This window comes from Dromiciops gliroides, chromosome 5 (assembly GCF_019393635.1).
Source record: "Dromiciops gliroides isolate mDroGli1 chromosome 5, mDroGli1.pri, whole genome shotgun sequence".
NCBI classification, from domain to species: domain Eukaryota; kingdom Metazoa; phylum Chordata; class Mammalia; order Microbiotheria; family Microbiotheriidae; genus Dromiciops; species Dromiciops gliroides.
In genome coordinates this window covers 116,196,652-116,222,590 of record NC_057865.1, presented here as the reverse complement: position 1 = coordinate 116,222,590, position 25,939 = coordinate 116,196,652, and the positions used below count along the sequence as shown (strand labels likewise).

The 25,939-nt window shown below is 43.2% G+C and overlaps 1 protein-coding gene across 7 annotated transcripts in view; it reads left to right on the top strand.

The window, feature by feature from the left end:
* Nucleotides 1–13,114: 13,114 nt before the first annotated feature.
* The window catches only part of LOC122728583 (carboxypeptidase A5-like), a 33,155-nt gene continuing 20,330 nt past the window's right edge, over nucleotides 13,115–25,939 (top strand). For 3 of the 7 annotated variants that reach the window (XM_043967336.1, XM_043967337.1, XM_043967331.1), the window contains exons 1-3: nucleotides 13,127–13,417; nucleotides 21,665–21,872; nucleotides 22,688–22,769. In XM_043967336.1, the coding sequence (XP_043823271.1) occupies nucleotides 21,757–21,872; nucleotides 22,688–22,769 (198 nt within the window). In that variant the 5' untranslated portion in view covers nucleotides 13,127–13,417; nucleotides 21,665–21,756. Of the gene's footprint in view, nucleotides 13,418–14,201; nucleotides 14,322–15,535; nucleotides 15,633–21,664; nucleotides 21,873–22,687; nucleotides 22,770–25,939 lie in introns of those variants that run through there. The other 4 variants (XM_043967334.1, XM_043967332.1, XM_043967333.1 and 1 more) reach the window with 4 other exon arrangements.

Here is a 25,939-nt window from a genome sequence, read left to right as displayed (position 1 = left end):
TAACTGTTTTGCAATTTATAATCTCAGAGTTGCCAAAGGGACCAAAAGGTAAAACAGGGGGCGGCTAGGTGGCACAATGGATAAAGCACCGGCTCTGGATTCAGGAGAACCTGAGTTCAAATCCGACCTCAGACACTTGACACTTACTAGCTGTGTGACCCTGGGCAAGTCACTTAACCCCCATTGCCCCGCAAAAAAAAAAAAAAAGGTAAAACAATTCACCCAATACTAAACGGCTGGTGTGTGTCAAAAGCAGAACTTGAACCCAGGTCTTGCTGACTCCAAAGCCAGTTTTTTCTCCTCGATACCATGATAACTCTGTGACTGTTATTTACTTTTTTTTTTTTTGCGGGGCAATGGGGGTTAAGTGACTTGCCCAGGGTCACACAGCTAGTAAGTGTTAAGTGTCTGAGGTGAGATTTGAACTCAGGTCCTCCTGAATCCAGGGTCAGTGCTCTATCCACTGTGCCACTTAGCTGCCCCTGTTATTTACTTTAAGACAGAGGGGGAAACTGAGGCACAGAGCAATTAGGTCCCACAGTCAGTCAGGAGGAAAACCAAGATTAAATCCCAGGTTCCATGAATTGAAAAGAAGACACACACAAAATGTGCTGTAAGCAATAGGAAGTTATACTTTGCTGTTCTGTCAGTTTGTCAGCAAAACATGGGGATATTGCATAAGCCAATCTCCACAGAAATGTCTCATTCAAGGGGGGAGAAAGTGAAGAATTCACCAGCAGTAGAAAAATTTACTTTTTTTGTCCATTAATGGGGATGAGTGTGATAAATCATCTTATCTTAGTCCCTTTGGCAACTATGATCATATAGGTGTCAAAGTGGATAGAGCACTGGCCCTGAAGTTGGGAGGACCTGAGTTCAAATCTCACCTCAGACACTTACTAGCTGTGTGACCCTGGGCCAGTCACTTAACCCCAATTGCCTTAAATATCCAGTGCTATTTCTAGTTGTTCTGATGTATATCTTGCCACTGGAGCCAGGTGGCTCTGGAGGAGAGTGAGGCTGGTGTTTTTTCACAGCCCTCCCTCACTTAAATCCAATTTACTGCAAGTCATGACATCGCCTCCCCATGTCATGATCCTCTTTGAGAATGAAGGACAAACAACAAGAAGCATCACATATCATGATGCACCTGGCAGTTTTGGGTGTACAGTTATCGGGTATAGCACAGGGTGTGTTTTCTCTGTGGGGTTGGCTGGACAGCACAGACAGGGAAGGTATCCTTGGGTACATTAACCAACTGAGGCAATCAGCCCCAGTAGGAACCTCCCAGGAGGGTGATTCCTGAAAAGCAGCTGTTCTCTCTTCCATATTGGGAGGTGAGAGTGAGCATAGTTCATCTCCCAGGTCATGAGCTCCAAATTTGTCTAAGCTGTTCTTTGGCAAAAGGCAAGTCGGTCTATTACTTAGTCTACCCTTCACGCAGCTATTAGAAGAATTTTCCCAAGGCACAAGTCTGATTGTGTCGTGCCCCTGCTCCAAAGTCTTCAGTAGTTCTCTGTTGTTCAGTTGTGTCTGCCTCTTCTTGACCCCATTTGGGGTTTTCTTAGAAAACAGGTGGCTTAGTGCATAGAGCACTGGGCTTGGAATCAGGAAGACTATTCTTCATGAATTCAAATCCTGTCTCAGACATTTACTGGCTGTGTGACCCTGGGCAAGCCACTTACCCCTATTTGCCTCAGTTTCCTCATCAGTAAAATGAGCTAGAGAAGAAAATGGCAAACCAGTTCAGCATCTTGGCCAAGAAAATCCCAAAAAGGGGTCCCGAGGAATGAGACATGACTGAAATGACTGAACAACAACAATTAAGGAAGAAGGGAGACTAGATCATGAAAGTGTGATAAAATAATGGAATTTGGCAGATGCCCAGGGGCCCCACCTGATTGATTTAGTATTATTTGAATTAGGTGAGAATGAGAAACTAAGTACCTACTTAAGGATGATTGGATGGGGACCACACCTGGATAGCCCTGAGTGACTTTGTTCTCAGAGGCGTTGTACTGCTGACATCAGCAAGAGACCACCTTCAAGTCCAGTGAACCAATGGATTTGGATGACACCCACCAATCAGCTTGAAGAAGTGTGTAATGACTGCTTCTGCTCCGGACCTATAAAAAGCTTCCACACTCAGTTTGTGAGGCAGCTCGTGGTTGAAGCAGGCTTATGGTGGAGGACTTGAGGAAGAACCCGACCCAACTGGAACTCTAGGCTAGATAGGCCTTTTCTTAACTTTCTGAATTCCATGTGAATACCTGGTATGCTTTATTTTTTTGGTGGGGCAATGAGGGTTAAGTGACTTGCTTAGGGTCACACAGCTAGTAAATGTTGAGTGTCTGAAGCTGGATTTGAACTCAGGTCCTCCTGAATTTAGGGCCAGTGCTTTATCCATTACGCCACTTAGCTGCCCCTAGTATGCTTTAATAAATGCTTAATACCCAAAGACTGGTGCTAAAGTTTCTAATTTAAGGCGACCACACATTAGATTTAGACATCACATTTAGATTTTAAACATCACAAAAGTCTTTAAGCAGAAAGTGGTGCTTTAGATGTAATCTGGGAGGAATAAATTGAAGGGATTCTGTGAATCTGGGTGAGGAGAGTATGTGTACCATCCATAGGGTCCTGCCAGTGCAAAGATCCTAGAATGTCATTTCTTTGAGGCCATGGTTGTTGTTTTTTCTTTTTGTCTTTGTGCCCCAGGCACCCAGAATAATAAATTGTATGTAGTAGGCACTTAATACATGCTCAAACTAATTGGAAACCATGTCAATACCTCTCATTGAATAGTTTTTCCCATTTGGGTGTCACCTTCTCTGTTAAACCAGGTACCCTATAAAGCAGTGGAGGGGTGGCACACTCCTATAATCCCTGCTCAGTTGCACCCACATGTGTCTAAGGGACATAGATAGCCAAGACAGATCATATTCCAAATGCAGCATCATCACTCCTCCCATTCTACTTGCTGCCCTGCAGAGGCACTGATGTCCCCTGGTGATGACACCAGCCCGTGGGTGGGCTGCTTTCCCAGATGGGACGCTCTAATGGATGCCTCCACTATCTTGGGGCATTTCCATCTCACTTTTGGAACTGAATCTCTCTGTTGAGGCTCTTATCATCTCCATATAAAGAAACTCTTTGAATGAAGATCAGAAAATTCCTTTTAACTCTCATGATCCCGAGTCCTTTCAAATCATGTTAGGGACTCCACTTAGCAAAACTGCAAAGGGCAGGGTGAGATTGTGGGGAAGGAGCATTTTCCACTCCCATCATACCCCAGGGCTAATGCAAATTACCCCAGGAGCAAGATTAAAATGAGGCTTGGTGGGGCTCCTGACCTTTACCTTACTTCCAGACTCTTTCCCCACTCCTTGCCCTCCCTGCCAATCTACCCCGTCCACCTGCAGCAACCAAATTTTTCTACTCCCTACATATAAACTAGAAATAAAATATAATCCCTTTACTCCCTACATATAAACTGGAAATAAAGCACTCTTATAATGCCTTACAGGATTATTATAAGGCAAGTGCTTTGTGACCATTAAATCACCATATAAACAGGAGTTGTGATTTCAATAATAGGAACTCATTAAACACATTTTGATTTGATTCCTAACAGGCCAGGAATTGAAGAACCACAGAAGTAGTCCTGCACAACACGGTACAACAGTAAAAGAAGAAAAAAAACCCCAACTTATTTCCAACAGAAACTGTGGGTGGAGTCCAGCGAGACACCTGTATGTTGGAGCATTCCAGAATTCCAAGGAAGACAAAACATAAGACTTAATATCCCAATTAGAGACAGGAAAAACCTGGCTTTTAATGAAATGTTTAACCATCTGCTTCACTAACAATCTTCTTGGATGCCTTATTATGGTGGAGGGCAGTAATCCCATGCCCTCAAAGACTGGGTTGGTAGAGTTTAAGCTCTGGCAGGTCCATTTGAAGGAAGAAGGGTTTTTTTTTGGGGGGGGGTTGCCTCTTGAATCTATATTCTTTTTTTAAATAATAAAAGTATTTTATTATTTTCCAGTTACATATAGAGATAGTTTTCAACATTTGTTTTTATGAGATTTCTAGTTCCAAATTTTTCTCCCTCCCTTCCCTTCCCTTCCCCCTCCCCAAGAAAGAAAGCAATCTGATATAGGTTATATAGGTACAATCACATTAAACACATTTCTGTATTAGTCATGTTGTGAAAGAAGAATCAGAACAAAAGGGAAAAGCCTCAAAAAACAAAAAACAAAAAAACCAGAAAAGTAGAAACAGTATGGTTCAATCTGCATCTAGATTCCACAGTTCTTATTTCTGGATGTGGAGAACATTTTCCATCATGAGTCCTTTGGAATTATCTTGGACCATTGTATTGCTGAGAAGAGTTAAGAATAGGTAGGAAGATTTAAGGCAGGTCAAGCAATAACTATGTCACTGTTGTCCAAGGACCAGCTTAATTAAGTTTATATGGGTAGCTAGTTGGCTCTGTGGATAAGCATCTTGGACTTGGAGTTAGGAAGACCTAAGTTCAACAACTGCCATGTGACCCTGGGTAAGTCATTAGCCTTTCTGAGCCTCAGGTTTATTATTGGTAAAATGGGGATAGTAAAAGCACCTGCCTCACAGGGTTGTTGTGAGAATAAAATAAAATGATGCAAAGGACTTGGCCATCATCACCACCACCACCACCACTGCCACCACAACTGGCTAGTAGGTAATATTTTTTTTTTTGGTCACAGAAACTCATGAAGACCATCCATTAAATAAAGAAACAGGGTGTAGTCTAATAGAAAGTGCATTGGACTATGAGTCATTAGAGGGTGGTGTTCAAATTCTACCTTCCTGATACTTCCTGTTTGTGTGACTGAGGTCCAGTTGCTTAATTGTTCTGAGCCCTAGTTTTCTCATCTGTACAATGGAGCCCCAGTCTACCTTTCCAGCCTTATCTCACATTAGCCCCTTTTCATACCCTAAAAAATAATTCTATTTCACATAGGTGTCATGAAGATCTAATAATAATAATTAATATTTAAATAGTGTTTTAGAGCATGTAGGTGGCACAGTGAATAGTGTACCCAGCTTGGAGTCAGGAAGACTCATCTTCCTGAGTTCAAATCTTGCCTCGGATACCTCCTAGCTGTGTGACCCTGGGCAAGTCACTTAACCCTGTTTGCCTCAGTTTCCTTATCTGTAAAATGAGCTGGAGAAAGAAATGTCAAACTGCTTCAGCATCTTTGCCAAGAAAAAAAGTGTTAAGTGTTAAGGTTTTCAAAGAGCTTTATAGGTATCATCTCATTTGATCCTCACAAAAACTCAGGTGCTATTAGGAATCCCATTTTATAGTTGAGAAAAGTGAGGTATAGAGAGGTTAAGTCATTTACCAAGAGTCACAAAGCTTGTAAGTGTCTGAGGCCAGATTTTATCTCAGGTCTTCCTGACTTCAGTATCTAGCTAACTTGTCTAGGATAACATATGTAAAAAACTCTGAAAATTTCAAGCATTGTAGAAATGCCAACTATTGTTCTTACCAGGAAGGCATAAAGGGGTTGTGATTTGCCTAAATAAGAGGAGTGACCCATGTTGGTTAAATCCTAGACCCTAGAAATAGAAGTTAAAATGTCTCTCTGAAAAGGGGGTAGAATGAGTAAGGTCTTTAGAGAGAGGTCAGGGTTACATTATCCCCTCACTTCCACCATTTTGGATAACCAACTGAAACTGATCAAGTTGCTGCCATATTCTCTGTAACTGGGCAAGTAGCACTCCCACTAGGAGCTGGAGGATTAAGTGGGCACCTAGGGCAGTAACACTCTTCTGCCTAGAAGTCATCAGAACCCCCCCTCACCAGCTGAAACAAACCCACAAGTTCATGTTTAATTCTTCAGACTATTGCATTCCATGTTTTACTCTCACACGAGTCCAGTTGTAGAAGGTCAGTATAAAAACCATGGGCTTTTGCTTTGCTTTCATAGGAGGCTTGGGATTCTTCCTGTGAAGAACTCTGAAGGCTAAACTGAGCTGCAAGCTTGGCTTTGATCAGGTAGCAGATGGCCTCAAGCACTCAATGCCCTTCCTGGCTTAGCCTTGTTTCTAACTGCAGACCTGAAACCTTGCTGTTTCAGCAAGAATGTAAACAGTTTTGGGAAATCAAGGGCTACTGTGGCCCCTTTGATCTTTACTTTCAAGTTATTCTGGAGGTATCATGTGCCTGGCTTTGAAATAATCTGTAGGTTGTTTAGTTGATAAAGCTTTCTTTGCTTCTTGGATATATAAAAGATGTGACTGAGACTTGCTTGATGGGAAGAGAATTTCAGGTCTCAGTCTCTCTCTTTTGCAATTGCTGCAAAGGTTTGCACAGGGTGGGCCAAAAGTCACAGAAATTTAATAACACCCTTATTTTTTGTTTTTAATTTACAATAGCATGGTATCATGTAAAGCATATGGAGGAAATGACTTTACATTATGTGTGAAAAATCGAATCTCATAAATGGCAAAGAATAAAGAAAAAAATAATTTTCAAAAAGTTATTAAACCACACATGTATAGCTGATATCTGATTGCTTGCTGACTCAGAGAGGGAAGAGGAAAGGGAGGGAAGGAGGGATAAAAATGGGAACCCCAAACTATAAATAAAAATGTTTATAACATTTTTTTAAAGTTATTAAACTGGGGGCAGCTAGGTGGTGAAATGGATAAAGCACTGGCCCTGGATTCAGGAGGACCCGAGTTCAAATCCAGCCTCAGACACTTGACACTTACTAGCTGTGTGACCCTGGGCAAGTTACTTAACTCTCATTGCCCCACAAAAAAACAAAAACAAACAAAAAAAGGGAAAAAAAGTTATTAAACTATCAGATCCCTTTGTAACTTTTGGTCCACTCTATATAATTATGACTTGTTCTTATTTGGAGGCATTTTGTTATTATTATTCAGTTGTTTTGCTCATGTCCTATGCTTTATGGTCCTATTTGGAGTTTTCTTGGCCAAGAGACTAGCCATTTCCTTCTCCAGCTCAATTTTTTTTTTTTTTTTTTTTGCGGGGCAATGGGGGTTAAGTGACTTGCCCAGGGTCACACAGCTAGTACGTGTCAAGAGTCTGAGGCTGGATTAGAACTCAGGTACTCCTGACTCCAGGGCCGGTGCTTTATCCACTGCACCACCTAGCCGCCCCTCTCCAGCTCATTTTATAGATGAGGAAACTGAGGCAGGCAAACATCACACAGCTCATAAAATATCTGAGGCTGGATTTGAACTTAGGTCTTCCTGACTCCAGGCCTGACATGCTATCTACTCTGCCTATTTGGAGGCATAGTCCTGTGGATGATTTCCTTGACAAAGTCATTAAATGAGTTTTGCAATTTCACAAAGGCAACTCAGTCTGATCTCATCCTCTTATTCAACCTTGGGCCCAATTATTGCACATTTGTACAATAAGCCCAAGATAGACTGGTTGTCCTTCCAAATGTACGTTGTAAAGTAGGCAATCCTTCATCTTCTTGGGTGGTCCTGTGTGGACGGTCAAGCCAAACCCCTTTGCATGACTACAAAACTCTGCGAGGGCCTAGAATTGGTTGTTATCCACAAACATTAATGTCTGGAGGACCTTACTATTTTTTTTTTTTTTTAGTGAGGCAATTGGGGTTAAGTGACTTGCCCAGGGTCACACAGCTAGTAAGTGTTAAGTGTCTGAGACCGGATTTGAACTCAGGTACTTCTGATTCCAGGGCCGGTGCTCTATCCACTGCGCCACCTAGCTGCCCCCTAGGACCTTACTATTTGACGAGGAATTCCTCTTGAATTTAGATTCTGCTTCATCCCCTGTATCCCAGGGGGGAACACCTTTAATGGGATAGATCTCCCTGATTTAGGTACCTCTTGATATTTATAATCAGAGGGTCACCAAATGGGATGATTCCTGTCATTATTATATCTTTTTGGAAATTCCTTAATGATTTTGGTGTATGGATGAAGCCTTTCTCAATCCCACCACCTGCTAGTGACCTCTCTCCTTATTCTATACATGTTGTCTTTATGTAAGCTCCTTGACAACACAAACTGTTGTATTTTTGCCTTTTTTAGCCCAGCACTTTGCACAGTGCCTGACACATGGTGGGCACTTAATAAATGTTTGTCGATTGGTGATTGATTGTTTGATTGGAAGAAATACCCCTAGTAGAAAAAAAAAAACCTGTAAGGTGGTATTTTGCTCCACTGAACCAATTTTTCAAAAAAACATAATCAACTAAACAATAAGCACAGTATTTTTTGGGGGGGTGGGGCCATGAGGGTTAAGTGACTTGCCCAGGGTCACACAGCTAGCAAGTATCAAGTGTCTGAAGCCAGATTTAAACTCAGGTCCTCCTGAATCCAGGGCCAGTGCTTTATCCACCGTGCCACCTAGCTGCGCCCTAGTATCTTCTTTTAGTCAATTATGAAAAGGTAAAGATGGAATCCACAGTTGGATGTCAGTCAATAAGCATTTATTAAGCACTTACTATATGTCAGGCATGTACTAAGGGGCTGGGTATACTAAGAAAGGCAAAAAACAGTCCTTCCCTTCAAGGAACTCACAATTAATGCCTCCTTGTTCCCTGCTTGTATTCTCATCAAGGATGCCTTTGATTTGTACATAGATGACTCATGAATATTGCATATAGATTGGAGAGAAGACTTGTGGGTTGTTAGTCATCGATGTTTTCCTGGTTGTCTTTGTTGGAGCATTTATGAGGTCTATTTGAGATTTTTTTTTCATGCCTTCATAATCTTCCCCTTCTTCAGATACCTTTTGCACTGATCCCTCAACTCTCTGGCATTTGTGCTGCCACCATCCATTTGGTTGCCTTCTGCATCTCTGTCCTTTTTTTTTTAGAAGGAATTTCTAAAAATTACGACAAACTGTTTTCTCTATAAATGTCAGTGGAACCATCACACTTGGGCCCTAACTTCACACACTCTTGGACATTATGTAGTCCCAAAATACTCCAATGAGGAAAAGCATGAGGAAAAAAAATATTCAATCATCTTGAGGTAAGGCTTTCAGAGGCTTTTAAAAGTAAGGGAGATTCGTTAAATGAGGGAGGCAGTGAGGGAGGGTTAGAGATTCATCAGGTGGCCAAATAAGGGGTGGTTGGGGAGGGTTAAAGAAAACCACCAGGTTTGTTAACTCCTGGCTGGCTCGTCAAATTTACAAGGGTATGTGAAGTTAGAGCCCAAGTGTGATGGTTCCACTGACATTTATGGAGATAACAGTTCGTCGTAATTTTTAGAAATTCCTTCTAAAAATCCTCGAATTAGCTAAATAAGTAGATAATTTAAAATGTGAACTTGATAACAGAAATGACACCACCAACAATTAATAATTTTATAAAGAAGTTTAGTCACTATAAATTCATTATCATAATGTATGATATGATTATGGATTTGAGTCAGATTAAACTCTGAGGATGGGGTCTGGAAGGTACCCAGCCCTGACCCAATATAGTTTGTTTAGAAGTTTATTGCTTGTCAAATTCTCACTGTCTCCTTTAAGTTTTATTGCCAATTAACAGTATTTTTAATTCTGCTCAGTCTCCCCACTTGTCAGCTACATATTAATTTTGTCTGCAATCCATCATGTGTCAGAACCCCAGTCAGTGGGTCAGGGAGTTTGCCCACCAATTCAATACTCGGGACTCAAGAAGAAAGGACGGGACTAGGCACAGAATGCAGCCATTGAGTTGAGACCAGATGTTAAGTAACATTGTCTCTTTTTCTCAGAGCAGAATCCCCTTGGCCTTGGGGTCCCAACAATGGATTATTCTTTTCTTCCCAACATAGCCGAAGATAAATTTTAACCTTGTCATCCTTATCTTTAGAGACAGGGGCCTGCCCAGATGTGAAACATCTGACTCTCACTCCCCTGTTTCCTTTTCCTTTGGTTTGACCTTGTTCCCCCTCCCCTTTTCCCCCTTGTCCCTGGAACACGTATGCATGTCTCCATACGCACCCTGGGTGAGACAGGATTGGATGTTAGATTGTGAGCTCATCCACCCTAGGTGTACGTGGGGACAGTCCTTTTCAAGATTACTATAAAAACCTAGAGGATTGGGCATATCTTTGCAAGACTTCAATGTGTAATTGGGTTTTGCCCGTCCTCATGAGGATGTAATAAATCTGTCTCTGCTTGACTTGGTGGTCTCCTCGAGTTATTTGGGTAAACTGAGGCAGTTTGCTCCATACAATAACAAGAAGACCAAAAGAACTTAGGAAACCTATTAGTCAGCAAAGATCTGATTTACTTGCCAGATAGGGAGAGGATGACATTGGGTTAAAATATAAACTTGTTTGTAAAATCTGATGATGTAGAATGGGTGTTGTGTTTCTTGCCTTTTCAATGACTGGGAGAATTTAGGGAGGGGGAGAATTTGGAACTGAAAATAAAAAAAATAAAATTTTTCATGGTTTGGTTTTTTGTTTGTTTTGCGGGGCAATGAGGGTTAAATGACTTGCCCAGGGTCACACAGCTAGTAAGTATTGAGTGTCTGAGGACAGATTTGAACTCAGGTCCTCCTGAATCCAGGGTTGGTGCTTTATCCACTGTGCCACCTAGCTGCCCCCATAAAAATGTTAAAATAAAACAAAAAAAGCAAGATCTTATGAGGAGAGATGATGGACAATTATGAGCACTATCTTCTTATAAAACAGAGAGAAGCAGGGAAGAATAAAGCCAGTCTAAAGATACCTTGGCAGGACATCCAAATAAACAAAGTCATTCCAAAGGCATGCAAGGATGAAAATGAAGGACAGCAGACGGAAGGAAAATAGATAGTATATCATAATTATATCTATGTTAAGACTTTTGTCGTGGCAGTTTCCCAGCTGGTCCACAAACAAGACACTCATCTCCTGGCTCTGGGCATTGTCCCGTGCCTGGAACTCTACCCTTTCTCTACTCTACCTATTGAGCTTTCTGGCTTCCTTTAAGTGTCTACTAAAATCTGAGCTTTTAGAGGAAGCCTTTCCTAACCCTCTTTTTTTTTTCTAATTAAAAACATTTTCCCCCCAACCCTCTTAATTCTAATGCCTTCTCTTTGTTAATCATCTCCTATTTATCTCACATGTAGCTTGTGAGTATTTGTTTGTTGTCTCCCCCGTTAGATTGTAAGCTCCTTGAGGGCAGGTAACTGTCTTTTTCTTCCTTTTTGTATCCTGCTTAACACAGTGCCTGGCACCTAGTAGGTGCTTAATAAATGCCAATTGATTGTTGAATAATGCTGAGGAAATATGATATGCACACAGATAAGTAAATATACTATAACTTGAGAAGGGAGAGAGCATTTAACCACATGAGGGAGAGGAGGGCACAGACTTCTTAGAAGAATGATGCAACAAAAATTACATGTAATAAAGTGCCATGGAGGGATAGACTACAAATTAATTGGAAACTAAATCTTATCCTAAAAAATGAGTGGGTCAAATGACAAATCATAGAAACAATCAATAATTAAAAGACTTCTTAGAAGAAATAGTTACTGAGCCTTGAGGGAAGGGGTTGGGGGGGGGCTTAAAAAAATTTTTTTTTGGTGAGGCAATTGGGGTTAAGTGACTTGCCCAGGGTCACTCAGCTAGTGTCAAGTGTCTGAGGTCGGATTTGAACTCAGGTCCTGCTGAATCCAGGGCAGGTGCTCTATCCACTGCGCCACCTAGCTGCCCCTTGAGGGAAGAATTTTAAGAGGCATTTTATCAGTTCATAAAGTCATCCCAAAGTTTTCCCAATTTGTTCATACTCAGTGTTTCTTATGACGCTATTATAATAATCCAAACCACAATTTCTTCATCCATTTCACAGTCAATGAGCACCTATCAATCCTTCACTCTAATGGGGGAGACAACATGCAAACAAATATATACAAGCAAGCTCTATACAGGATTAAAAGGAAATAATTAACAGAGGGAAGGGCAGAGGGGTAGGAGAAAGCTTCCTGTAGAAGATTTTAGTTGGGACTTAAAGAAAGCGAGGGAAGCCAGTAGATAGATGAAAAGAAGGAGCGCATTCCAGATGTAGGAGACAGCCAGAGAAAATGCTTGGATCTGGGAACTGGTTTGTCTTGTTCGTGGGACAGCCAGGAGTGTCACTGAATTGAAGAGTATTAGGGAGTAAGGTGTAAAAAGACTGGAAAGGTAGGAGGAAGCTAGGTGGCATAGCAGGTAGAACACCAGGCTTGCAGTCAAGATCTCAGTTCAAATCTGATCTCAGACATTTAGTAGCTGTGTGACTCTGGGTAAGTCAATTCACCCTGTTGGCCTCAGTTTCCTCATCTGTAAATTGAGCCGGAGTAGGAAATGGTAAACCACTCCAGTATCATTAAAACCTGAAATGGGGTAGGGTTGTGAAGAGTCCGAACTGGCTAAATGGTTATGAAAACCTTTGAACACCAAATAAATGTCCTGCGGTTGTTTCTTTTTTCCCTCCCTCCCTCCCTCCCTTCTTTCTTTCTTTCTTTCTTTCTTTCTTTCTTTCTTTCTTTCTTTCTTTCTTTCTTTCTTTCTTTCTTTCTTTCTTTCTTTCTTTCTTTCTTTCTTCCTTCCTTCCTTCCTTCCTTCCTTCCTTCCTTCCTTCCTTCCTTCCTTCCTTCCTTCCTTCCTTCCTTCCTTCTTTCTTTCTTTTCTTTCTTTCTTTCTTTCTTTCTTTCTTTCTTTCTTTCTTTCTTTCTTTCTTTCTTTCTTTCTTTCTTTCTTTCTTTCTTTCTTTCTTTCTTTCTTTCTTTCTTTCTTTCTTTCTTTCTTTCTTTCTTTCTTTCTTTCTTTCTTTCTCTTCCCCCCTCCCTCTCCCTCCCTCCATATCTCTCTCTCTCTCTCGTTTTAATAGAGGATTAGAATGCAGTCTGGGAAGTATAATATAATGGGGCATTCTGGTTCCTGTTTGGTACCCTGTCATAGCTTCATTTGCCTGGTTTGCCTCCTAAGATTTGTAGTTCCAGGAGAGACTGGGAATGCAGGTCACTTTTTAAAGGTAGAAGGGCAAGGACCACATGGTACTTGCCCCACCTCCTTTTTGGATGTTAAATTGATGACAGTTGGACTCTACCACCTGCCCATAGCCCTGCAGCATTTTTTCAGCCTCGTGTTTCAGAGGCAGAACTTTGGGACAGATAGAAATCCAGTGAAATTTCATATCATGGAGAGCAGTGCTCTTGAGACCCTGGAGTTCCTCTGGATGCACCCAGGAGAGACCCCCGGGTTTCATAGAGTGCTTTCTAAACCAGTGGTGAGTTAATTGCATGTATCTAACTCTAGTTAGACTGGGAGTCAAGAAGTTTGTGACCAGAGACTAGATCTTCCTTCCCATCGCTTGATTCCAGACTTCTGGGCAGGAGTGTGGAAACAGACATTATCCCAAACAGGATTTTCCGTGTTTGAAGGATTCAAGTAGGTAGGACTATGGTTTGTGATATACATGATGAATGCTCTGATATTAAAATGCTGACAGATGACAGAATATTCCATTCAGCGGGTAGAGCTAAGCAGTGACTGGCAGCCTGAGATCCTGACCTGATTTAGCTGATACAGCATTCTCTAGTGTTGGGTGGTAATGCTTTAATATAAGCCAGCAAGCTGTGCAATCATTGGGTTTTTAATTGTGCTTCTGTATGAATTCATTTCAATTTTATAAACACTGATTAGTTCCCTTTACTGTATGCTGGGCAGCTAAGTGGTTCAGTGGGCAGAGGGCTGGGCATGGAGTTAGAAAGACCTGGGTTCAAATATGACCTTTGACACCTATCTGTGTGACCCTGTCTGCCTCAGTTTCCTCATCTGTAAAATGAACTGGAGAAGGAAATGGCAAACCACTCCAGTACCTCTGCCAAGAAAACCCCAAATGGGGTTCTAGAGAGTCAGACATGATGGAAACAACTGAAAAACAATGACACCATATGTTAGACACTGTAGTAGAGGTTCAGGATATAAGGATGAAAAATGACCATGCCGGTCCTCAAGGAGTTGATAATTCACCAGAAGGGGGCTGAGACAAGAACAAAAATAACCATACTACCACTTGTTTCACGTTGCACAAGTCATTTAATCTCTTGGTGGCTCAGTTTCTTCATTTGTAAAATGAAAGGATTGAACTAGGATGGCCTTCCAGTTGACCTTTCAACTTTAGCTGTTATGATCTCTAGACCTTCTTTGATTAAAAATTCACTCCCTTATTAAAGGTATGAAAGGTGCCCCTTTTTATTCTCTCATTATCATTGGAAATGACAAAAGAAGAGGCATCAACATCTGCTTTTTCACTGTACCTTAAGGACCATGGGACTTTTCCATCTGATTTGTAGGTAAGAACTTCAATATTATTTAAACATTTATTAAATGCCTACTCTGTGCCAGGTTCTAAGCTAAGTATTCCCTCCTCCATTAGAATATGAGCTCACTGTCTTTTTTATTAGTATCCTTAGTGATTAGCCCAGTGGTGTGCTGAGTATTAAGTAATTTAATAATACTTAATAATCTAATACATCTAATTTAATAATACTTAATAAAAATCAAAGCACTTAATAAAATTTCTCCATCCATCCATCCATCCATCCATCCATCCATCCATCCATCCATCCATCCATCCATCCATCCATCCATTCATTCTACTATTCCATGATCCCCCAGGGGGAGAATGTGATCAAGTCGAAGGCATAATTCAAGCTAAGGGCTCTAAGGAAATTTCAGAAGGGAATGAATAATTCCAGTTTTATTTAATGAATAAAGTGGAGCTGTTTTTTTCAACTGCTTTTTTGTATTAATGTTTGTCTTTTCCCCCTCTTTCTTATTTTGGGGCATTCTTTTTACAATTTGGGGGGGGTGAGGAAATTGAGGTTAAGTGACTTGCCCAGGGTCACACAGCTATTGTCACATGTCTGAGGTTGAATTTGAACTCTGGTATTCCTGAATCCAGGGCCAGTGCTCTACCCACTTCGCCACCTAGCTGCCCCTCTTTTTACAATTTTGTGTTGCAAATTGTCTCCCTCTCTCTAACCCGTCCCCCACCCATTGATAAGGCAATCAATAGTCTATCAATTATGCGTGTTGTTATTTTTAACCTGTAGGATCATAGATTTAGACTTGGAATTGACCAAAGCCTGGGAGCCGGAGAGATCGGGGACCATCTTTTTTGCCTTTGCTTGCATCCCCAGCCCTCGGCAGAGTGCCTGGCACACAGTAGGCACCTAATAAATGCTTGTTGGCCGATGAGAAGGTCCTCTAGCCCAGCCCCTCCGTTTTTTAGGTGAGGAAAGGGAGGCTCAGGTTTGGCCAAGGCACAGTCGGGATCTCTGCCCGCAGCTTGCGACCTAGTTAGCACCCAGAGCTGGCGGGCGGTAGGATTCACGCGTCCCGCAGCGCCCTGGCTCTCAGACCACATGTGGACAGAACGCTGCCTCCCGGCTCACGCAGCGCTTCGTTGACTGACTAATAGAGCGGGATGTCTGCGCGCAGCAGCAGCTCCCCCGCGGCGCGCTCCTGGGGGCAGCCGAGGCTGCAGAGGCGCCCCCCAGCCGGTAGGCTCCGACCTCCGGGCAGGAAGCGGCAGGAAATGCTCCCCCCCGCAAGGCCCTCGGCCGGTGGGTCCGAGCGGCCAGGCCCTGAGACGCGGTGTGGTGAGTACCTACATGGAGGGTCTGGGGAGTGGGGGGGGACCCCCCCGGGGGCTCCCTGCGGGGTAGCCGCCTGCCCCGGAGGGCGGCGTAGCGCGGTGGAAGGGAAGAAGCATTTATTAAGTGCCTGCTGTGTGCCCCACACCGGCTAAGCACCGTGCAAATCCCCGCACCAACCTCCGGGGGTCAGTGCTGTTGTTACCCTTGATTTGATCCCCCTCCTTACTGCCGGTGTGACCTCGGACAGATCAGGCCGACCCTCCCCGTGACCCCGAATGGGTAGCGTGGCACAGGGGAGGGGCGGAAGCATTTATTAAGCACCTGCTGTGTGCCAGGTACCGACCTAAGCTCTTTACAATTATCGTCTCATTCTATCCTCACAACGACGGGGTGGGGGTGTGGGAGGTGTTGTTGCTGTCCCTACCTCGGTGTCTGTGACCTTGGGCAAATGGAGCCAACTCCCTGGCTGTCCTCTGTGTGACCTTGGGCGCGATGGTAAGGGGAAAGGCAGAAGCATTTATTAAGCGCCAACTGTGTGCCTCAAACGGTGCTCAGCGCTTTATTTCATCCAATCCTCACAACAGCCCGGGGATGCATTTCCTTAATTTGATGTCCCAGGCTACCTGTGTGGCCTTGGACAGATGGAGCCAACCCTACGGGGCTTGGTCTCCTCCCGTATAAAACGAGGGGACTCCCCGAATAATGAGGCCTCTCTTTCTGTATTGTTCTAATGTGGGGGAGGGGGCCTTCACTTTTTCTTTAAGGTCGTGGGACCCTCTGGTGCCTTTATTTTCACTAATCTCTGGATGGCAGTGAGCCTCCCTTTCAATTATGAGATTAACACATTATTCTGAGAAGCCAGTGGACCCTGTTTCGGGATAACGTGTTTTTAATTTCATAGTCGAAGGGAATGCTGAATTTCATCATTCATATATATATATATATATATATACACACACATACACATAAACATATATAAATATATACACACATATATACATATGTACACACACATATAGGAATGATGTAGGTAGCATTTTTTCATCATGATTCCTTTGGAATTATCTTGGATGCAATGAAATGTTTTAAACAAAGAACCCAAGAAACTTTTGGATAGCTGGCACTTGTCTGGAGTGTTTTGGTAATATTAGTGTTTGAACAAGGGAAAAGAAAGGACTCTTCTAAGAAAATGCAATTTGGACTCTCCTCAGAAATACAGCCTAGCCATCCGTGTCTTCAGTTTTTTCATTCTGTGGCTCACGTTTATGGTGTTTTGCAAAGTTTACGAAATGCTTTTCTTACAACCTTGTAAAATAGTCGTAGCAGCAGTAGCAATAGTAATAATAACAAAAAAGACGATAACTAATGTTTAGATAATACCTACCAGGTGCTGGGCTCTATACTGAGCACTTCACAATTATAATCTTATTTGATCCTCACAACAACCCTGGAGAATAGTTGCTATTATTACCCCTCTTTTATAGATGGGGAAACTGAGGTTGACAGTGGTTAAGTGACTTGGTTAGATTTGAACTTGAGTCTTCTCGATTCCAGGCCCTGCCATTAGGTAGGAAATAGAAAGAGTATTACCCAGATGAAGTCACCGAAACTCAGACAGAGGTTCAATAATTTGCCTCCAGTCACACAACTACTAATAAGAGCTTGCTTTAGACAGAAGGTGGTTTTGCAAACCACTTTTTATTCCTTATCTCATCTGATCTTCACGACAAGCCTGGGAAGGGGGTGCTATTATTATCCCCAATTTACAAAATTGGGAAACAAGCTCAAGAGAGATCAAGAGATTTGCTCCAGGCTTGGGCAGCTATTAAGTTCTGGAGACCAGATTCTATTCCCAAATCCTCCTGACGCCAGGCCCACCACACCCATCTCCTCTGTTCTGGTAGGAAGTACGGGAGCCAGGACTCAAGACCCCAAGGCATCCTGATTTCAAGTTCATCCCACTTGATGCTAAACCATCCTTTTTTTCATCTGGGGGCCCCTTTTATCATGCCTTGCCCTCACCCCGCCACATCTTCCAAACTTCCACTAATAATGATGATAATAAATAGGTAACATTTATATGGCACCTACACTGTGATAACCACTTTAAAAATATTAACTCATGTTTTCCTCACAACAACCCTGGGAGGGAGGTGCTATTATTCATTATCTGCATTTTGCAGATGTGGAAACTGAGGCAAACGAGGGTCAAGTGACTTGTCCAGGGTCACAAGTAAGTGTCTGAAGCTGAATCTGAATTCAGGTCTTCCTGATTCTAGGGCTGGTGCTCTATTCAACTGTACCACTTAGTTGCCATAACAATAATAATAATAATAACAATAATAATAACTTGTATTTATATAGAACTTTAAGGTTTGCAAAGTGTTGCATATATATTTTATCTCATTTGATCCTCACAGAAATCCTGTGAGGTAGGTGCTATTATTTGGCATCCCCATTCTATAGAAAAGAAAACTGAGACTGAGATAGGTTAAGTGAGTTTACCAGTGTCACCACCTAGTACCTATTTTTTAAAAGTCTCATTTCATTTTTTCAATGAACAAAAATCTATTTTCTCTCCTCCCTACTTCCCCTTCATTAATAAAAACTTTGTTGCAAATATGCATAAGTCAAGCAAAACAAATTCCCTCATTCATACACACACATATATATGCACACATTTCCCCTATATATTATTCTAATATATGTTATTCCAATACATACATAGAATAATGGCCCTGTTATTATTCCTATATATTATTCTAATATATCCTTTATATATTATCCTAATTTATTCCTATATATTATTCTAATATATAATGTCTATATACAACTCCAATATATTATCCTACACATATCATTCCAATATATGTTACTATATATTATTCTAATATATTATTCCAATATATGTTATCACATATTTATTCCAAGATATTATTCTAATATATATTTTTCTAATATCTATTATTCTAATATATATTTATCTAGCTAGGGGTGTGTGTGTGTGTGTGTGTGTGTGTGTGTGTGTGTGTGTGTATCTCTGCCCTGACTTCATCTAACTAGGGGTGTGTGTGTGTGTGTCTTAGGACTCTGAACTCAGGTCTTCCTTATTCCTGGATTGCTCTTCTCACTGAAGCACCTCAGTCCCTAGGAAAGGACTCTGCTCATTCAGGACAGGGAGGAACCCGGGCCCCACTGTGAGTGAGGCCTCTGGAGCCCCCCGGGCCTGTTGGGACAACAGACCTGGGCAATCCTGGGACAGGCCAGGCAGGTCTGGGGAGCAGAAGCCACTGCAAACAATGGCGATGTCCCCAAGCCTTCTCACCAGCGTGCAGCTAATCTGTCCTTCTGGGAAAGGGGGGTGTATGTGGTAGTGGATTTCTGAGAAATGCCTCTATTGAGTGACCTTTTTGTTCAAGTGCCGTTACCAGAAATAGCTCCAGTGAGCATCTCTGCCTCTTCTTTCCCCTCTGCTGTGGATCCGCAGTCACCATTAGTGGGTTCAGCAGCCCCAATGATCTCTTTCCTGATCCCACAGGGGCTGCTCAGCATGGCAGCCTCCTCTTTGCTTTGCCCAATTGCCCCAGCTAGGGAGACTTTGGCTGCGTGGCCCTGTTTTAAGGGAACACCATCTGTAAGAACGTCATGGGGAATGTTTGGCATGAAGGTGGATAAGGTGGCATTTCCCCAACGGAATGACCACTTATACAATTTACATTATTTAAGATCACCCAGTGACCTACTAACTGCCCCCCCTTTCCACTCCCAAGACAAAAATGTATACCTACTGTGTGCCTGGCACTGTGCTAAACACGTATGATCTCGCTTTCTCCTTACAACAACCCTGGGAAGTAGGTGCTATTATTTATTATCTGCATTTTACAGATGAGGAACCTGAGGCAAAGAGGGCTAAGTGACATCAATCCAACAACAAGTATATATTAAATTATTAAGGCCAGGGGCAGCTAGGTGGCACAGTGGATAGAGCACCGGCCCTGGAGTCAGGAGTACCTGGGTTCAAATCCGGCCTCAGACACTTAACACTTACTAGCTGTGTGACCCTGGGCAAGTCACTTAACCCCAACTGCCTTACTAAAAAAAAAAAAATTATTAAGGCCAGATACTGTGTGACAGATGCTGAGGAGGTAGAGAAAAAAGCAGCAGAAATGGTCCCCGCCCTAAAGGAGCATACACTTTATTAGGAGAGACAACATGTACATATAGAAATACATATGAAAGAAATAAAGGATAATTTCTGAGAGCGTCAATATCGACTGTTTAATTATAATGAACTGAAATAAATAACATTTCTGAGGGAGAGATTGACTGAATGAACCTAATGGGGTGAGGGGCATAGTTTGCACCTGTGCTTTCATTGTAGGACCCTCCCAGTGTGGAAATTCCTTCCACTGGTGCAGATCAGCAATTAATTTTTAATTTTTATTTATTATTTATTTGTTTATCCATTTATTTATTCATTTATTTTGCGGGTCAATGAAGGTTAAGTGACTTGCCCAGGGTCACACAGCTAGTAAGTGTCAAGTGTCTCAGGCCGGATTTGAACTTGGGTCCTCTTGAATCCAGGGCCAGTGCTTTATCACTGTGCCACCTAGCTGCCCCAATGAATTTGTAATTGAAAAGTCTCAGCTAGTTGCATGGGACCCTAACAGATCCAGCAGAATTGCTCTAGATCATACCAGTCACTCATCAGAGGCAGGATTTGAACCCAGGTCTACTGAACTCCAAGGAAACTTGGACTAAAACATTCACTTATTATGTGCCAGGCACTGTGCTAAGCACTTTACAAATATTATCCCGGGGGCGGCTAGGTGGTGCAGTGGATAAACACCGGCCCTGAATTCAGGAGTACCTGAGTTCAAATCCGGCCTCAAACACTTGACACTTACTAGCTGTGTGACCCTGGACAAGTCACTTAACCCCCATTGCCCTGACAAAAAAAAAAAAAAAACCAAAATAAAATTATATTAAATTAAAAAAAAACCCAAATATTATCTCATTTTTTCCCTCACATCAACCTGGGGAGGGAGGTGCATTTTACAGATGAGGAAACTGAGACAAACAAGGTTAAGTGACTTGGTCAGGGTCACTCAGCTAGTGTCTGAGGCAGCCATATTTGAACCCACATCTTCCTGACTCCAGTCCCAGCCCTCTATCCACTGAGCCACCTAGCTGCCCAGAACACAGTAAAGGGACCTAATTAATGCTTATAGAATTGAATTCACAAAGAAGCTCAATCAAAGATCCAATGATTATAAAGGATTTGAACTCAGGAAGGATTTGAATTCAGGTCTTAATGATTCTAGGGCTTGTGTTCTATTCTACCCTTGAACCATCCATGCAAGGGGTTACTGAGGCTTTTGGGGTTAAACTTCAAGTTGGCTTTCCTAGGAGAAGGGCAGACCAAAGGGAAAGTGAGAGAGTCTGTATAAGGGTGGACCTGAAGAACAAGAAAGTAGAGGCTTACTTGGAGAAAAGGGGAATAGATTAAAGTAGGAAGGAGGGAAGGGGAGAGGTTTTGTTTCTGAGTATTCGCCAAGTACTAACTGATGGTTTTTTGAAATGTTGCTATTTCCCAATGATATTCACCTATTAGGAATGTTAACGTTAGTTCACGTTAACCCAGAATGATATTTTACGTGTCTTGATTTTCTTTCTTGGGTTCCTATAAATGTTACCCCAGATTGTCTTGGAGCAGTCATGTCAAAGGGCACGGGTTGGGGGGGGCACTATCATTTTGGACAGCTCTCTAAGTCGGAAATTATTTGGAGTTAGTCTTAGCTTAAATGTAATTGTTTCTGGAAGATTGACGCCTCCCTGCAGAGCAGAATGTGATTTTGCCCCCTTTGACAAATAGAAGGATGCCCGGGCTGAGAGAGAGGCTTCCCCTCCCCTTTTCTCTCTGACTCCCCTCCCCGCCTCTGCCTTCCCCGGGGGCTCTGCCAAGGGCTGGGGAGGGCTGGGCAGGTGCCTTAACTGGAGCATCATCTCCATCACTCATTTCTGTTCCTCCCCAGATAAGCCAACGGTGCTGAGGCGGTGAGTAATAGCCTTTGACGGGGAGCCCCTGGGCAGAGAGGGCAACTGCGGCTGCTCTCTGGGGAGAAGCATGCTGCCCATGCCCGCAGGAGGCCGGGCTCCTGCTCCGCTCCCGCTCACCATGAGGGCTGTCCTCATCCTGAGCTTTCTCCTGGCAGCAACCTTGAGCCAGAAGATGTTCAGTGGGTAAGTAGAGGCTCTCTGCCTCAGAGCCCCCGGGGCTGGGGCTGGGGAGAGTGAAATGGGGAAGGGGAGGGGATGAATCTCACAAGGGAGAGGAAGGCTGGTGTCTCTGTGGCTATAGAATGGACAGCTCTGGGTTGTGGAGTGTGAGGGCTCCTGGGTTCTAGTCCCAGCGCCTCTGCTGCTTGAGATCATTTCTCATTCTAGCTGCCTCAGTTTCAGTACCTGTAAAATGGATACATTCGCAGTCTCCCCCCCCCTCTCTCTCTCTCACACACACACACACACGCACACACACACACACACACACACACACACACACACACACACCCCTACCTTCCCCCTTCTCTCCTCATTCTTTCCTTCTATTAGCATCCAGCAGGATGCTGGAGGAAGGCAAGGTGACCAGCATGATGGTGGTGGGGTCTGGAGCCCCCTGGAACAGCCATCCATGCCCCCTGTTCCCCCTTCCACAATCTTCTGTCTTCTTTCTCTCCCCCTCCCTCCCTTCCTTTTCTAATTCCCTGTCCTCCTCCTCCTCCTTCCTCTTTTCTCTGCAGCAGATCTCCACCCCCATCCCCTCTTCCATGACCCAGTGGGTTAGGGTCTGAGCCGGCCCATGGGCCAGGCGTTCAACCGGCTCCTGGAGTCCTGCCAACTGGTTCCCAGCCTTGGTGTCCCCTCATTCTGGTTTCTCTCTAATGCTTAGCAGTCAAAGCAGCCCCTTCCAAGATCTCCCTGCTTCTCCCAAGGGCTAAAGCCTAACTTTGCTCCCCCAATCGTCCTTGACCCCTGCTCCTCGGCTTATGTCTTCCCAGAGACCAGGTTCTCCGAATCAAAGCCAAGGATGAGAAGCAACTCCAATTACTCAGGGATCTAGAGGACTCAGAAGACCTGAAGGTGAGGACTAGACTCCGGGAGTTACCTAGGTGTAATGGAAACGCCATGGGTTCGAATCCTGGCACTGCTGCAAGCTGCTGCAATGACTAGACAAATCGCTTCACTTGCCTGGCCTCAGTTCTCTCATCTGTAAAATAAAAGGATTAGGTCTGGAGGACCCCCAGTCTCCCTTCCAGCACCACGTTGTGCACAGGGCAGAGCTGGGTTTAGACCTGGAGTCAGCTTCATCTGACAGAAAGCAGTTTCCCAACTTTGGTCTCTTGACCCCCTCAGGGTGTCTCATATCTCAAGAGCTGTTGTGAAATACTCAAATTAATTTTAATACACTTTAATTTTTAAAAGTGGAGATGTCATGAGGGACTTTTAGAAAAGGGCTGGCGGGTGGGTGAGGCCCATGGAATGAATTTAATAGCAATAGACCCCTCCCAAGAGCAGGCCTGTCCAGTGGGTGGATTATGGCCCGTCTGGATGTCTTGCTTCATTAGATGGTGGCATGGTTCTGCCCCAGCGCCCTTCCTGGGATGCTCCAGCAGCTCTAGAAGGAAGGGAGGAATTTGGTCTTTGGTACCCCTTCCCCCTCCCCACCCACCTCTTGCCCCCTATTTCTCTAGTGATCATAAGATTCTGGGAAAATACAAAGTACTAAGAACCTATACAGGGAAAAGGTTGGGGACCAGAGAACTCAGTTTCCATGCTTTTACTCAGTGAAGTAGGGTAGTTGAACCAGACATACCCTATAAAACTGGGAATTTAAGACATGGGCAGGGAAGGAGCATTTTTGTTTGGTGCAAAACTATGTTCTGGGAGGGGGGGAAGGGCATGCAGCTAGGTGGTGCAGTGAATAGAGAGCACTGCTCCTGGAGTCAAGAGGACCTGAGTTCAAATTCAGCCTGAGACACTTACTAGTTGTATGACCCTGGGCAAGTCACTTAACCCCGATTGCTTCCACAAAAATAACAAAACACAACTATATCCCCCAGTGTCCCATCCACCACCATCAGGAGCTGAGTGCCAGATAACTTATAAGTGATCTTCTGATGAAAAAGTTCAGTGTAGCAAATGTGTGTGACTTGGGCCCATCCTAATAGCTCAATCTACCACCTTGATAGTTGGGTGGTACAGTGCATAGAGTATTGCATCTGGAGTCAGGAGGACCTGAGTTCAAATCCAGCCTCACTTACTGGCTCTGTGACCTAGGGCAAGTCACTTAACCTCTGCCTGCCTCAGTTTCCTCAACTGTGAAATGAGGATAATTCTAGCACCTGCTTCCTTGTAGTCTTGTGAGAATCAAATGAAATAATATTTGTGAAATGTTCTTAGCACAGTGCCCAAGATATAGTAGTTACTATCTAAATATTAGCTATGATGGGGCAGCTAGGTGGCACAGTAGATAGAGAACCGGCACTGGAGTCAGGAGTACCTGAGTTCAAATGTGGCCTCAGACACTTAACACTTACTAGCTGTGTGACCCTAGGCAAATCACTTAACCCCAATTGCCTCACAAAAAAAAAAAATTAGCTATGATTATGATTATTATTGTCTGTAATAATAGCATTTGCCTCCCAGGGTTGTTGTGAGGATGAAATGAGATCATTGTAGAGTAAATGGCACACAGTAGGTGCTATATAAATGTTATTCATTAATTATTATTATTATCTATAAGATGGGGGTAACAATAGCACGTACCTCCCTGAGTTGTTGTGAGTACTATATAAATGTTAGCCAGTATTATAATTATTAAGACCTGAGTTCAAATGTGGCCTCAGACACTTACTAACTAGATGACCGTGGTCAAGTCACTTAACCTCTGCCTGCCTCAGTATCCCCCATCTCTAAAATGGGGATAATAGCACCTACCTCTTAGGGTTGTTGTGAAGCTCAAATGAGATAATTGTAGAGTGCTTTGTAAACTCTAAAGCGCTAGGTAGAAGCTAGCTATTATTCATCTTTTATTTCTATCAGAAGCAGTTTTTAATAGTCACAGAAAAGAGTACCCACGTACCTGCTGCTTGTGTAGTGCTCTGTGGTTCAAAGTCTTCTCACTTGCACAATCACATTTGAGCTTTACAAGCCCATGTTTTAAAAAAGGATTAGCTTTATTGTCTCCATTTTTGTTGTTGCTTGTCCTTCATTCTCAAAGAGGACCATGACATTCAGAGGTGATGTCACAACTTGCACTGAATAGGATTTAAATGAGAAAGGACTGTGTAAGATCAACCTCGCTCTCTCCTCCAGAGTCATCTGGGTCCAGTGGCAAGATATACATCAGGACGACTGGATGTAAATTGGGTATAAAAGGCAAATTGGGGCTAAATGACTTGCCCAGGGTCACACTGCTAGTAAGTGCCTGAGGTGAGATTTGAACTCAGTTCCTCTTGACTCCAGGGCCAGTGTTCTATCCACTGTGACACCTAGATGCTCCTGTTTCCATTTTATAGATGAGGAAATGGAATTTCAGAGAGGTTAAAGGACTCTGCTCAAGATGACAGCCAAAAGATCTCAGAGTCTGGCAGCATTTCTTTTAATTTGTTATAATAAAATATATTTTATTTGAGGGGTAGTTGAGGCAACCAGGTATTTCTGAACATGGTCCCACAGGCTGGGCCAGTGGCTACCTCTGCTTACAATCATACTCCTATCGCCTGTGAGTTTTTCTATTGGTTAGTAAACAAAGGATGTTATGAACAACTTTTCCCATTTTATAGAGAGAAAAATGGAGAAGCAGAGACATGGAGTGACTCTGGGATACACAAAAAATGTCTAAGACTAGAATCGAAGCCTGTGATGTACTATGGACATGAAGTTTTCCTTTGTGTTCCATGACAGAAGGCAACAGGTGTCCTCTGCCTATATAGTTCCACTCAATGCCTGGTCTTTGTAGTTCTTTCTGCTGGCTAAGGGCCTTTCCCATGATAATTACAGTGATTGGTGACATTACCTTACTCATCACTACTTCAGTGTTTGGGGGGTCTTTGGGACCAGGGCAAGGTAGAGTTTGGCCAAGAAGCAATGCTGGAAGATGGCAGAGTGGTTTGGGTGTCATGGGAGGAGAAAGTTCTTTTGGATAAGACTTAGAAAACCTCTTACTGACCCCCCAGATACTTTGGCCGTTAGAGCTTTCAGTAACACATTAGAGTGCAGGTGATAATTTCTGACATAAAGGATGGGCG